This window comes from Rhinoderma darwinii, chromosome 1 (assembly GCF_050947455.1).
Source record: "Rhinoderma darwinii isolate aRhiDar2 chromosome 1, aRhiDar2.hap1, whole genome shotgun sequence".
Lineage (NCBI taxonomy): Eukaryota > Metazoa > Chordata > Amphibia > Anura > Rhinodermatidae > Rhinoderma > Rhinoderma darwinii.
Genome location: NC_134687.1, coordinates 138,220,970 through 138,235,528, shown reverse-complemented (window position 1 = coordinate 138,235,528; position 14,559 = coordinate 138,220,970). Strand labels below are relative to the sequence as shown.

Here is a 14,559-nt window from a genome sequence, read left to right as displayed (position 1 = left end):
GGTTATCTCCGCAGACAAAGGGTGTTCCTTAGGCCTGCCGTACCTTACATATGACCACCGATCATTGGCCTACATGGGAATTTTGGAATGGGTGACCCAATGCTTCTAAATTAAAAACATTTAAATCGATTTCATCCAAAAATAAAACGAATATGTAATGGAGCACCACAAGCTATAATAGTACAGATGGACATACACTCAAATTGCTGGTTTTCTACCTCATTTCCATCGGCCACGGACACCTTAACGTGTATTTACGGGTGTGTGTCCGGGCCGTAGAAATGACCCGCAAAAAATAGGACGTGCTATTTTTTGCATTTACGGACCATGCTCCTATACTTATTACTGTGAGCCTGGTGCGCAAATGCGGGTGACACTCTGCAGCCCATCCGCCGCCTGTCCATGCAGTATTTACGGACCGTAAATACTGCATGGTCGTGTGCACGGGGCCTGACTGTGTCCTGGCCTCCATCTTCTCCTTGGTAGCTGGGACAAAAAGCGGTAATGGCTTCCAGGAATAAGCACCACTATCCCTTCTCCTAAATATGTGTGACATGTTTATGAAGCCACGGAGCTCCTACATTGAACCCTTGTAGGAAACAGTGTGGCCAATACAATTCTTAATGATGGGTTCAGAAATGCTGTTTACTGGAGTTTCCCTTTAAAATATACCCCATGACATTTTACGAACACTACGGATACCTGAATACGTATAGATCTTTAATTATGGAACATTTCCCAACAAACGTGTAACGATCTACCGATAGGAAGTTATTCTAATTCCAGCATTTTCACATAAATAGTCAGCGGCGTACACTGGACTCCTATTATTGAACAAACTTATTCTTCCTCCTATACTTGTATAGGTGAAAGACGAGCCACCTTCCACCCTACATGTCATAAATGGCGAGACACCACAGGCAACACTATATTCTGACACTAGAGAACGTAGGCCTGTTGTCAGCTTATTGATCATTGTCCAGACGGGGTGCCCACTACATGTAAATACCTGCCCATTCCCTGTAGTTTCACAGGCTTGACCAACTAGATATTATGTAAACAGATCAATTCATAGATAAATATATACAGACATAAGAGATACATATGATTCTATAAAATATATACACACTACGGATTTAGAGCATTGTGGAGCATTTACAGGTGTATGGGGTGTATTGGTGAGCCTGGTGCTTGTTGGTATAAGGGTAGACAGCAGATCTTACCAGCCAGTCCCCCTCCTCCTCTGGTCCCATGCCCCTTTCTCCTCTGCAGTATGAAATAGGGATTGGCCCTCTCTGTGATCCACAGGGCGTTTGCCAGCAGCACCTCCTCTGGATTAACCCACATGGTCTGGGGCACAGAAGGACACAGTGGTGTTGATCGCCTGTGAGGTCTTCAGAAAGCTTCCATGGCCATGATCAGCTATTGTGAACCAGAGCAATGGACGAGGTCCAGGAGCAGCATCCCAGGTATGATCCACACAATATGCAGCTTCTTCTCCGGCTCTCAGCAGCTCCTGGAGGAGGGGGAAGATGAGGAGGAAGGGGATGAGGAAGAAGGAGATGAGGACCTGCTGTCACTAGATGAGTAGACGGGTCCCGGCACTCACAGACTGAGCGCTCATCCTTCTAGGCAGCCGTCATGTATACATAGCATCGCTCATCCTGCCTACAGAAAGGGGGAGATCATGGGCAGGGAGACGCTTCCAGGTGTATGGCACTGGAGGAGGGGTCTCTGTCCATGGTACTGCACAGTCAGAAGCCAGCCGGAGCCATGCAGCAACAGTATGTACGGACAGCTCTGCGATCATGACACCGATGAAGGGGAGGAGAATGTAGATGACATCAAAGGAAGGCGGAGCCAAGCAGAGAAAGGCGGAGCCAAGCAGAGGGCAATGACATCAGAGCTACAAGGGACCGGCGGGCAGCAAGCGCAGCAGTATGATCATCCATATTCTCCCCCATAATATACATGTTCAGCACTGTCCCCCGCTGATCTCCTCCTTATACACAGTGCACATGTGCAGCGCTACACAACGCTGATCTCCTTATACACAGTGCACATGTGCATCACTGCCCCCCCCCCCCGCTGATCTCCTTATACACAGTACACACGTGCAGCACTGCCCACTGCTGATCTCCTTATACACAGAACACGTGCAGCACTGCCCACTGCTGATCTCCTTATACACAGTACACATGTGCAGCACTGCCCACCGCTGATCTCCTCCTTATACACAGTACACACGTGCAGCACTGCCCACTGCTGATCTCCTCCTTATACACAGTACACACGTGCAGCACTGCCCACTGCTGATCTCCTTATACACAGTACACACGTGCTGCACTTCCCACCGCTGATCTTATATACAGTACACATGTGCAGCACTGCACACCACTGATCTACTTATACACAGTACACATGTGCAGCACTGCCCACTGCTAATCTCCTTATACAGTACACATGTGTAGCTAGCACTGCACACTACTGATCTCCTCCTTATACACAGTACACACGTGCAGCACTGCCCACTGCTGCTCTCCTTATAGACGGAACACGTGCAGCACTGCCCACTGCTGATCTCCTTATACAGTACACATGTGTAGCTACCCACCGCTGATCTCCTCCTTATACACAGTACACACGTGCTGCACTTCCCACCGCTGATCTTATATACAGTACACATGTGCAGCACTGCACACCACTGATCTACTTATACACAGTACACATGTGCAGCACTGCCCACTGCTACTCTCCTTATACAGTACACATGTGTAGCTACCCACCGCTGATCTTATATACAGTACACATGTGCAGCACTGCACACTACTGATCTCCTCCTTATACACAGTACACATGTGCAGCACTGCCCACCGCTGATCTCGTTATATACAGTACACATGTGCAGCACTGCCCACCGCTGATCTCCTTATATACACAGTACACATGTGCAGCACTTCCAACCGCTGATCTTATATACAGTACACATGTGCAGCACTGCACACCACTGATCTACTTATACACAGTACACATGTGCAGCACTGCCCACTGCTAATCTTATACAGTACACATGTGTAGCTACCCACCGCTGATCTCCTCCTTATACACAGTACACACGTGCTGCACTTCCCACCGCTGATCTTATATACAGTACACATGTGCAGCACTGCACACCACTGATCTACTTATACACAGTACACATGTGCAGCACTGCCCACTGCTAATCTCCTTATACAGTACACGTGTAGCTACCCACCGCTGATCTTATATACAGTACACATGTGCAGCACTGCACACTACTGATCTCCTCCTTATACACAGTACACATGTGCAGCACTGCCCACCGCTGATCTCCTCCTTATACACAGTACACATATGCAGCACTGCTCACCGCTGATCTCCTTATACACAATACACATGTGCAGCACTGCCCACCACTGATCTTATACACAGTACACACGTGCTGCACTTCCCACCGCTGATCTTATATACAGTACACATGTGCAGCACTGCACACCACTGATCTACTTATACACAGTACACATGTGCAGCACTGCCCACTGCTAATCTCCTTATACAGTACACATGTGTAGCTACCCACCGCTGATCTTATATACAGTACACATGTGCAGCACTGCACACTACTGATCTCCTTATACACAGTACACATGTGCAGCACTGCCCACCGCTGATCTCCTCCTTATACACAGTACACACGTGCTGCACTTCCCACCGCTGATCTTATATACAGTACACATGTGCAGCACTGCCCACTGCTGATCTCCTTATACAGTACACATGTGTAGCTACCCACCGCTGATCTCCTCCTTATACACAGTACACACGTGCTGCACTTCCCACCGCTGATCTTATATACAGTACACATGTGCAGCACTGCACACCATTGATCTACTTATACACAGTACACATGTGCAGCACTGCCCACTGCTAATCTCCTTATACAGTACACATGTGTAGCTACCCACCGCTGATCTTATATACAGTACACATGTGCAGCACTGCACACTACTGATCTCCTCCTTATACACAGTACACATGTGCAGCACTGCCCACCGATGATCTCCTCCTTATACACAGTACACATATGCAGCACTGCCCACCGCTGATCTCCTTATACACAATACACATGTGCAGCACTGCGCACCGCTGATCTCATATACACAGTACACATGTCGACTACGCTATTGCTTCCAGCAAAATGACGGATCCGGTGCACAAAAGAGACAAACGGAAACCACGGGCACTGGCTTAGTCACCAATGGTGACGGAAACCTCTGGTTTCAGTTTGTGTCTGCTCACGGTCCCGTTCTGACGGAAACCTGCGACTGAACGTCAGAACGGGATCGCAACGCAGATGTGAACAGAGCCTTAGTGTTCCCAAAGCAATGCCTCACTGCTTCCCTGTCTCAGTGCTGCCGGCCTCCTGGAATGACCACCAGTAGCGTGTCTATAGGAGTTGCAGCAGTTGCATAGGGGTTGCATCAGGCCCCGGCTTAGAGTCCTGATGACTGTTAGTGGCACACACAAGAGACTGGTGCTGGACAGCGTTGGAACGTTTTTTGCAGGGGCAGAATCTAACAGAGCAGATGCACGCCTGAGCAGCTCCACATCTGTCCTGTAGCACTCACCACCACTGTGCCCAGAGCCTCGCTGTGCAATTGTTGTGGGTACCCCAGTGCGGACTCAGTTTGCAGCCTACTTTGCCTGCGTGCCTTCCAGTGTGACAAATCCACTTCTTGTGGCCCCCTACTTCTGTTGAGTGGCACAAGGTACCTAGTTTATCCACCGCCCGGTGGCCTGGACTTATGGGAAACTCATCCTTGCGCCACTGTAACCTACTGCTTTGTCGGAACAGACTTCCTCCTGGTCTGCAGGCTACAACACACGCCAGTCTCCTGTCCTCGGTGGCTGACTGGGCATTTAACCTTCCCTCTTTGGCCACTTTTGACCTTCCTGACAGAGCCTCATTTTTCAAATCTGACATGTTTCACTTTATGTGGTAAAAACTTCGGAATGCTTTTACCTATCCAAGAGATTCTGAGATTATTTTCTTGTGACACATTGCACTTTATGTTACTGGCAAAATTTGCTCGATATGTTCAGTATTTAATTGTGAAAAACACAAAAATTTAGCGAAAAATTAAATGTATCTGCTTGTAAGACAGGCAGTTATAACACACAAAATTGTTGCTAATTAACATCCCCCATATGTCTACTTTAGATTGGCATAGTTTTTTGAACATCCTTTTATTTTTCTAGGACATTACAAGGCTTTAAACTTTAGCAGCAATTTCTCACACTTTCAAAGTCACCCCGTTTTAAAAAAATTCACCCCTCAAAGTATTCAAAACAGCATTTAGAAAATTTCTTAACCCTTTAGACGTTTCACAGGAATTAAAGCAAAGTAGAGGTGAAATTTACAAATTTCATATTTTTTTGCAGAAATTAATTTAATCCAATTTTTTTTTATAACACAAAGTTTTACCAGAGAAATGCAACTCAATATTTATTGCCCAAGTTCTGCAGTTTTAGAAAATATCCCATTTGTGGCCGTAGCCTGCTACTGGACTGAAGCACCGGCCTCAGAAGCAAAGGAGCACCTAGTGGATTTTGGGGACTTATTTTTATTAGAATATATTTTAGGCACCATGTCAGGTTTGAAGGGCTCTTGCGGTTCCAAAACAGTGAAAATCCCCCAAAAGTGACCCCATTTGGGAAACTACACAACTTAAGGAAATTATCTAGTGGAAGAGTGAGCTTTTTGACCACACAGGTTTTTTGCAGAAATTATTGGAAGTAGGCCCTGAAACTAAAAATCTAAATTTTTTCAAAGAAAATGTAGGTTTAGCTAATTTTTTCTCATTTCCACAAGGACTGAAGGAGAAAAGAGCACCGCAAAATTTGTAAAGCAATTTCTCCCGAGTAAAACAATACCCCACATGTAGTCATAAACGGCTGTTAGGACACACGGCAGGCCTTCGAAGGGAAAGCGCTATTTGGCTTTTGGAGCTCAAATTTAGCAGGAATGGTTTGCGGAGGCCATGTCACATTTACAAAGCCCCTGAGGGGACAAAACAGTGGAAACCCCCCCACAAGTGACCCCATTTTGGAAACTACACCCATTGAGGAAATTATCTAGGGTTATAGTGAGCGTTTTGACCCCACAGGTTTTTTGCAAAAATTATTGGAAGTAGGCTCTGAAATTAAAAATCTAAATTTTTTTCAAAGAAAATGTAGGTTTAGCTAATTGTTTCTCATTTCCACAAGGACTGAAGGAGAAAAAGCACCGCAAAATTTCTAAAGCAATTTCTCCCGAGTAAAACAATACCCCATATGTGGTAATAAATGGCTGTTCGGACACACAGCAGTGCTTAGAAGGGAAAGAGCGCTATTTGGCTTTGAGATCACATTTAGCGGGAATGGTTTGCGGAGGCCATGTCGCATTGCAAAGCCCCTGAGGGGACAAAACAATGAAAACGCCCAAAAAAACTCCATTTAGGAAACTACACCCCTTGAGGAATTCATCTAGGGGTGTAGTAAGCATTTTGACCCCACAGATGTTTCATAGAATTTATTAGAATTGGGCTGTGAAAATTAAAAAAAATATTTTTCTTCAATAAGACGAAGCTTTAGCGCAAGTTTAGTTTCATTTTCCCAACAAATAAAGGAAAAAAAGAACCCAACATTTGTAAAGCAATTTCTCCCGAGTACGGCAATACCTCTTATGTGGTCAAAAAAAAAGCAGAGGATTGGAGCAGCACTGTGAACAAATGCCTGACTAGGCTGGTGCAAACTTCAAACATAAAGGAGTGACCTCTCCTTATGTGTTAGATATCCAAAAGAGAGAGCGTGAAGCAGCACTCAAATAAAGTGAATTTATTCATCCAACACGGAACCACAACGTTTCACCTCCTATATGAAGGCATTTTCAAGTCTTATGTGGTCATAAACTGCTGTTTGGGCACACGGGGAAGAAGCGCCATTTGGAGTGCAGATCTTGCTGGATTGGTTTCTGGGCGCCTGTGGGACCAAAACATTGGAAACCCCCCAGAAGTGACCCCATTTTGGAAACTACACCCTCAATGCATTTACCTAGGGGTGTAGTAAGCATGTTAACCCTGCAGGTGTTTTGTAGAAATTAGTGTGCACTCGATGTTGCAGAGTGAAAATGGGATTTTTTCCATAGATATGCCAATATGTGGTGCCCAGCTTGTGCCACCATAACAAGGCAGCTCTCTAATTATTATGCGGTGTTTCCCGGTTTTAGAAACATCCTACATGTGGCCCTAATCTTTTGCCTGGACATTCGACCAGGCTCCGGAGTGAAAGCGTACCATGTAAAATTGAGGCCTAATTTGGCGATTAACTAAGTATTGGTTCACAATTGCAGAGGCTCGGATGTGAAATAATAAAAAGAAACCTCTGAGAAGTGACCCCATTTGGAAACTACACCCCTCAAGGCCTTTATTAAGGGGTGTAGTGAGCATTTTCACCCCAGAGGTCTTTTCCATAAATTATTGCACTGCGGATGGTGCAAATTAAAAATTTATATTTTTCCCTAGATATACCATTTCAGTGGCAAATATGTCCTGCCCAGCTTATGCCACTGGAGACACACACTCCAAAAATAGTTAAAAGGGTTCTCCCGGGTATGACAATGCCATATTTGTGGAAGGAAGCTGCTGTTTGGGCACACTGTAGGGTTCAGAGCGGAGGGAGCGCCATTTGGCTTTTGGAGAGCGGATTTTGCTTGGTAGTAGATTTGTTTGAGTATTGCTGGTGTTTTCATTTATAATGTGAGGGCATATGTAAGCTGGGCAGAGTACATCAGGGGCATAGTCAGGTGGTATAATAATGGGGTAAAAAACCAATAAAATTATCCATAGATGTGTGTTAGGCCTTATTCACACGAACGTGTTAAACTTCCGTGCTACGGACCTAAGTTAATGAATGGGGCCGTTCAGATTGTCAGTGAATTTCACACAGCGTATGTGCACTGCGTGAAACTCATGACAGGTCCTATATTTGCCCGTTTTTCGCGCTACACGCACACATTGAAGTCAATGGGTGCGTGCAAATCCCACTCGACACACGGAAGCACTTCCGGGTGCAGTGCATGATGCGTGCTACAGTAGTAAAATCTATGAATGAAAACAGAAAAGCACCTTGTGCTTTTCTGTTTGTAAACATAAAACCAGAGTGTCATCATGATGCCGGCTGCACGAAAATCACGCAGCCGTGCACCATATTCTGATGACACACGGACCTTTTGCGCACGCAAAACAAACACGTCCGTGTATATAAGCCCTTACGCTGTGAAGCAATCATTTCTGCACAGGCCAATGTCGCACTGATAAATGTCCTTCCTTATGCCCCTTTTGGTCCACACTCCGCACCTTTGCAGTTTGGGGAATTTTCTGGGAAGTGTTGGCCTGGTATAATACGGGCACCGTCGCTTCCAGCAGATATGTTTGGGCCCTCCCCTTCCTGGTTCCCTAATTTTAGGTCCTTGATAAATCGCCTCTTGAAACAGAAGAAATGTTCCCCTCGGGCCGGCACAACTGCATATTTTTTATTTCCTGACTTATTGGAGCCATAACTAATTTTATTTTTTCATAGACTTAGTGGTATGAGGGCTGTTTTTTTGCGGGACGAGCTGTAGTTATTATTGGTACCATTTTGGGGTACATGCGACTTTTTGATCACCTTTTATCCTATTTTTTGGGAGGCCAGGTAACCAAAAAAACGCAATTCTGGCATAGGTTTTTTTTAGTTTTTTTATACAGTGTTCACCACGCGTTATAAATTACATGCTAACTTTATTCTGCGGGTCAGTACGATTCCAGCGATACCTAATTTATAGCACTTTTTTATGTTTTACAACTTTTTGCACAATAAAATTACTTTTGTAAAAAGAATGTATTTTTTCTGTCGCCAAGTTGTGAGAACCATAACTTTTTAACTTTTTTGTCGACGGAGCTGTATGAGGGCTTGTTTTTTGCGGGACGAGCTATAGTTTTTATAGGTACCATTTTTGGATACGTGCGACTTTTTGATCACTTTTTATTCCAATATTTGTAGGGCAATGTGACCAAAAAACAAACTCTGGTATAGTTTTTTACGTGTTTTTTTTACGCTGTTCACCGCGTGCAATAAATAATATAATATTTTGATACCTCAGGTTGTTACGGTCATGGCAATACCAAATACGTATGATTTTTTTTTTTTTTCCAATAATAAAGGACTTGATAAGAGAAAAAGGGCAATTGTGTTTTATTTTATTACTTGAAACTTTTGTTTTCAAACTTTTATTTTTTACACTTTTTCTCAAGTCCCACTAGGGGACTTGAAGGTCCAGCGGTCAGATTAATTTTTTTCTAATACATTGCACTACCTACATAGTGCAATGTACTAGATCTGTCAGTTATTCACGGACAGCAAGCCGATTAGGCTTCGCCTCCCGGTGGGGCCTAATCGGCTTCCGTAATGGCAGGGCAGGAGGCCATTGTGTCTCATGTTGCCATAGCAGCAGTCGCCAGTCCTGATTGCCTGTCAGGGCTGGCGATCTGCTAGCAACCGCTAAGATGCAGCGATCGCTTTCGATTGCTGCATCGAAGGGGTTAGTGGCAGGGATCGGAGCTAGCTCCTGTTCCTGCCATTACAGGTGGATGTCAGCTGCAACATACAGCTGACTTCCACCGCTGATGATGCCGGATAAGCTCCTGAGCCGGCGCCATCTTGCTGGCGGCTACGGAAGCTGATCAGGCTCCGCCGCCGGGCGGATCTTGACCGGCTTCCATGCTAGGCAGACCGGGAGGCCAGTATTAGGCCTCCCGTTGCCATTGCAGCCACCGGAACCCCGGCAATTTCATTGCTGGGGTTCCGATGAGCTGCAATAACATTAAATGTAGCGATCACGTTTGAACGCTGCATTGGAGGGGTTAATGGCGGGGATCGAAGCCAATTTCGGTCCCCGCCATTACAGCCGGATGTCAGCTGTAAGATACCGCTGAGATCCGGCGATGGCACCGGCTCAGCTTCTGAGCTGGTGCCAAACATTTGGCGCATGGATACGGCAAATTGCGGGAAGCACTAGCTTTCCATGGCGTACCCATATGGCAAATGTCGGGAAGGGGTTAAGGAGGATGAGTGAGAACTGCCTTCATTTTAATTCCCCTGCTGTGCACTCTGAGCTGAGATCTTTGCCCCATATGGGGCTTCTCCATTGGAAACCTTGATGTAAATCGGTAGGGGGTGGAGGCCTGTTAACGCAATCATGGGCCAAAATATATTAGACTGAAATTTGTATTGGGTATGTCAACCGATACCTGCCCTACAGTGATCTATCCAGTTTCAAATCATATGTAATCGATATATATATATATCATTCAAGAGGGGTGTAGGCTTGAGGTTAACCAAATCAGAGGCAATGTGACAATATTTAAAATTCAGCCAATTACAGACATACGATACATTCCAGATACATTATTATAATTCTTCACATCAGGTTTTGCAGGTGCCTTATCTTTCTTGGCAAGCACACAATAGTGTTCTATTATCCCCTACCCGCACGAGTAAGTAACTATACGTCGTCGCAGGAGGTTACTTCCCGCACGAGGGCGTATAATCACCGAGTTGTTCCCGATGCACACTGTCAGCGACAGTGTGCACCGGGAACTGGGAGGTCAGCTGTCACTGACAGCTGACACTCCACTCTTACTGGCCAGCGATACTTTGCCGCTGATTTCGGCGAATTAACCCCTTAAATTCGGCGATCGGTTGCAATCGCCAAATTTTAGGGGATTCTAGCATATCGGTAGACCCCGTTCCGAAATCGCGGGGTTTGCTGATGGTTAGCATGGCAAACGGAAACTAAACACTGGCTTCCGTTTCTGCCATGGACGGAAGTCCATCACGACCAACCTTCGGCTGATCCAGATAGGCTTCCTGTCAGAGTGACAGGAAGTCACTGTGTCGTTCCCAATGCACACTGTCAGCGACAAGGTGTGCATCGGGAACTGGGAGATCAGCTGTCCCCGACAGCGGACACTCCAGTGTTGCCGATCAGTGGCTCATCGCCGCTGATTTCGGCCATTAATCCGTTAAATGTGGTGCTAGATTGCGATCGCCACATTTAGGCGGTTTGTAGCACATCAGCAGCCCCCATGCAATTGTGGGGGTTGCTGATGCTTGTGATGGCATCCGGAGGCCAGGCAACGGCCTTCGGGTCTGCCATGTATGGAAGCCTATGAGGACCAGCCTCTGGCTGGCCCTCGTTGACTTAGGGTATGTGCACAAGATAACTGCAATTACGTCTGAAAATACGGAGCTGATTTCATAGAAAACAGCCTCTGATTTTCAGGCGTTTTGAAGCGGAAAATGAAATTTTGAGGCTTCTTTTCAGACGTTTTTTGAGGCGTTTTTGGAGCGGTTTTCAATAGTGTCAATGAAAAACGGCTCCAATTACGTCCCAAGAAGTGTCCTGCACTTCTTTTGACAAGGCTGTATTTTTACGTGCCGTCTTTTGACAGCGACGCTTAAAATGACAGGTCATCGGCACAGTACATCGTAAAGCCCATTAAAAGTAATGGGCAGATGTTTGCCGATGTATTGGAGCCGTTTTTTCAGACCTAATTCGAGGCGTAAAACGCCTCCATTACGTCTGAAAATAGGTCATGTGAACCCAGCCTTACTGTCAGTGTGACTGTGACGTCAAACCGACAGTTGGAATACATTACACTACCTAGGTAGTGTAATGTATTCTAGCAGCGATCAGAGCTGCAGGTAAAAAAGAAAGTGTAAAAAGTAAAAAAAAGTTAATAAAAATGTTTTATAAAAGTGTAAAAATAAAAGTTTTTGTTTTCCTATAATAAGTCATTTATTATAGGAAAAAAATGATAACGTTAAAAAAAATGACACATATTTGGTATCGCCGTGTTCGTAACGACCCAAACTTTTAAACTATAATGTTATTTTTCCGCACGGTGAACGCCACAAACAAGATAAACGGAAAACTATGTTAGCATCGCTATTTTTTGGTCACCACCCCTCACAAGATATAGAATAAAAAGTGATCAAAAAGTCGCATTTACCTGAAAATAATACCAATAAAAACTACAACCCGTCCCGCAAAAAACAAGACCTCCCACAGCTTTTTTTGACTAAAAAATAAAAAAGTTACGGCTCAGAATAGGGTGTCTAAGAAAATAAATTATTTTATAGAAACGTAATTTTTTTTTATGCAAACGCTGCAAAACTTAAAAAAAAACTATACACATATGGTATCACCGTAATCGTAACGACCCGCAAAATAAAGTAAAACAATTTATTGCGCACGGTGACCGCTGTAAGAAATAAAGAATTTAAAGCGCCAAAATCGCTGTTTTTTTTGGTAACCTTCGCTTTAAAAAAGATCCTTTGGTGTCAAAATGCTCACTAGATCCCTAAAAAAATTCCTTGAGGGGTGTAGTTTCCAAAATAGGGTCATTTTTGGGGGGTTTCCACTGTTTTGGTCCCTCCGGAGCATTGCAAACCCGACATGGCACTGAAAACCAATGCAGCAAAATCTGCGCTCCAAAATCCAAAAGGCGCTCCTTCCACTCTGAGCCCTGCTGTGGGTCCAAACAGCAGTTTATTACCACATATGGGGTATTTCCATAAATCGGGAACAATTTCTTTACAAATGTTGGGGTGCTTTTTCTCATTTATTCCTTGTAAAAATGAAAAAATTCTATGTTTCCACAGTAAAAAAAAAAAGGTGATTTTCATCTTCACAGACTAATTCTACAGAATTCTGCAGAAAAACTGTGGTGTCAAAATGCTAACTATACCCCTAGAAAAATGCCTTGAGGGGTGTAGTTTCCAAAATAGGGTCACTTTTGAGGGAGTTTCGACTGTTTAGGTACCACAAGACCTCTTCAAACCTGACATGGTGCCTAAAATATATTCTTAAAAAAAAGGAGGCCCCAAAATCCACTAGGTGCTACTTTGCTTCTGAGGCCGGTGTTTCAGTCCATTAGGACACTAGAGCCACATGTGAGATATTTCTAAAAACAGCAGAACCTGGGCAATAAATATTGAGTTGCATTTCTCTGGTAAAACCTTCTGTGTTACAGATTTATTTATTTTTAATGAAATTTGTAAATTTCACCTCTCCTTTGCCTTAATTCCTGTGAAACGCCTAAAGGGTTAAAATACTTTCTGAATGTGGTTTTGAATACCTTGAGGGGTGCAGTTTTCAAAATGGGGGGGGGGGGATTTATGGGGAGTTTCTAATATAGAAGGCCCTCAAAGCCACTTCAGAACTGAACTGGTCCCTGAAAAAATGGCCTATTGAAATTTTCTTGAAAATATGAGAAATTACTGCTAAAGTTCTAAGCCTTGTAACGTCCTAGAAAAATAAAAGGACGTGAAAAAAACGATGCAAACATAAAGTAGACATATGGGGGATGTTAATTAGTAAGTATTTTGTGTGGTATCACTATCTGTTTTATAAGCAAATACATTTAAATTTATAAAAATGCTAATTTTTGCTAAAATTTGAAGTTTTTCACAAATAAATATTGAATTTATCGACCAAATTTTTTCACTAACATAAAGTACAACATGTCACGAGAAAACAATCTCAGAATCGCTTGGATAGGTAAAAGCATTCCGGAGTTATTACCACATAAAGTGACATGTCAGATTCTAAAAAATTATCTGTGTCCACAAGGCCAAAACAGGCAGTATCCTAAAAGGGTTAAAGAGGCTCTGTCACCACATTATAAGTGCCCTGTCTCCTACATAAGGAGATGGGCGCTGTAATTTAGGTAACAGTAATGCTTTTTATTTTAAAAAACGATCTATTTTCACAACGTTAGGAGCGATTTTGGTTTATGCTAAGGAGTTGCTTAATGCCCAAGTGGGCGTATTTTTACTTTAGACCAAGTGGGCGTTGTACAGAGGAGTGTATGACGCTGACCAATCGGAATCATGCACTCCTCTCCATTCATTTAGACAGCAGAATCGCGTTCTTGCTAGAACATGATCTGCAGCCACATACACAGCGATTCTGCTTGATTAACGTTAATCCAGTGTCCTGATAATGAATACACATGACCATCCAGCCTGGACGTCATGTGTATTCAGAATCCTGACACGTCTGAATCTTTTCTGTGAGATTTCCAGCAACGGAAACGAAATCTCTTGGGCATTAAGCAACTCATTAGCATAAACCAAAATCGCTCCTAACGTTGTGAAAATAGATCGTTTTTTAAAATAAAAAGCATTACTGTCACCTACATTACAGCGCCGATCTCCTTATATAGGAGATAGGCCACTTATAATGTGGTGACAGAGCCTCTTTAAGATGGGAGAGAAATACTCACATGCATATTTGAATGCGTCTCCCTCGCCTATCTGACTCCCTGTTCCTTCCTCCTAAGCCTCATATAGGAACCAAGGTCAAACATAGCTCAACTTACAAACATAAAAACCTGTCTTAAAGAGGCTCTGTCACCAGATTTTGCAACCCCTATCTTCTATTGCAGCAGATCG

The 14,559-nt window shown here is 44.0% G+C and overlaps 1 protein-coding gene across 2 annotated transcripts in view; it reads right to left on the bottom strand.

Moving 5' to 3' along the window:
• TBC1D9 (TBC1 domain family member 9) overlaps positions 1-1,892 on the bottom strand; it is a 71,583-nt gene extending 69,691 nt beyond the window's left edge. The window contains exon 1 of one of the 2 annotated variants that reach the window (XM_075860415.1): positions 1,224-1,892. In XM_075860415.1, the coding sequence (XP_075716530.1) occupies positions 1,224-1,347 (124 nt within the window). In that variant the 5' untranslated portion in view covers positions 1,348-1,892. The remainder of the gene's footprint in view (positions 1-1,223) is intronic. The other variant, XM_075860414.1, reaches the window with a different exon arrangement.
• Between the last annotated feature and the right edge of the window lie 12,667 nt (positions 1,893-14,559).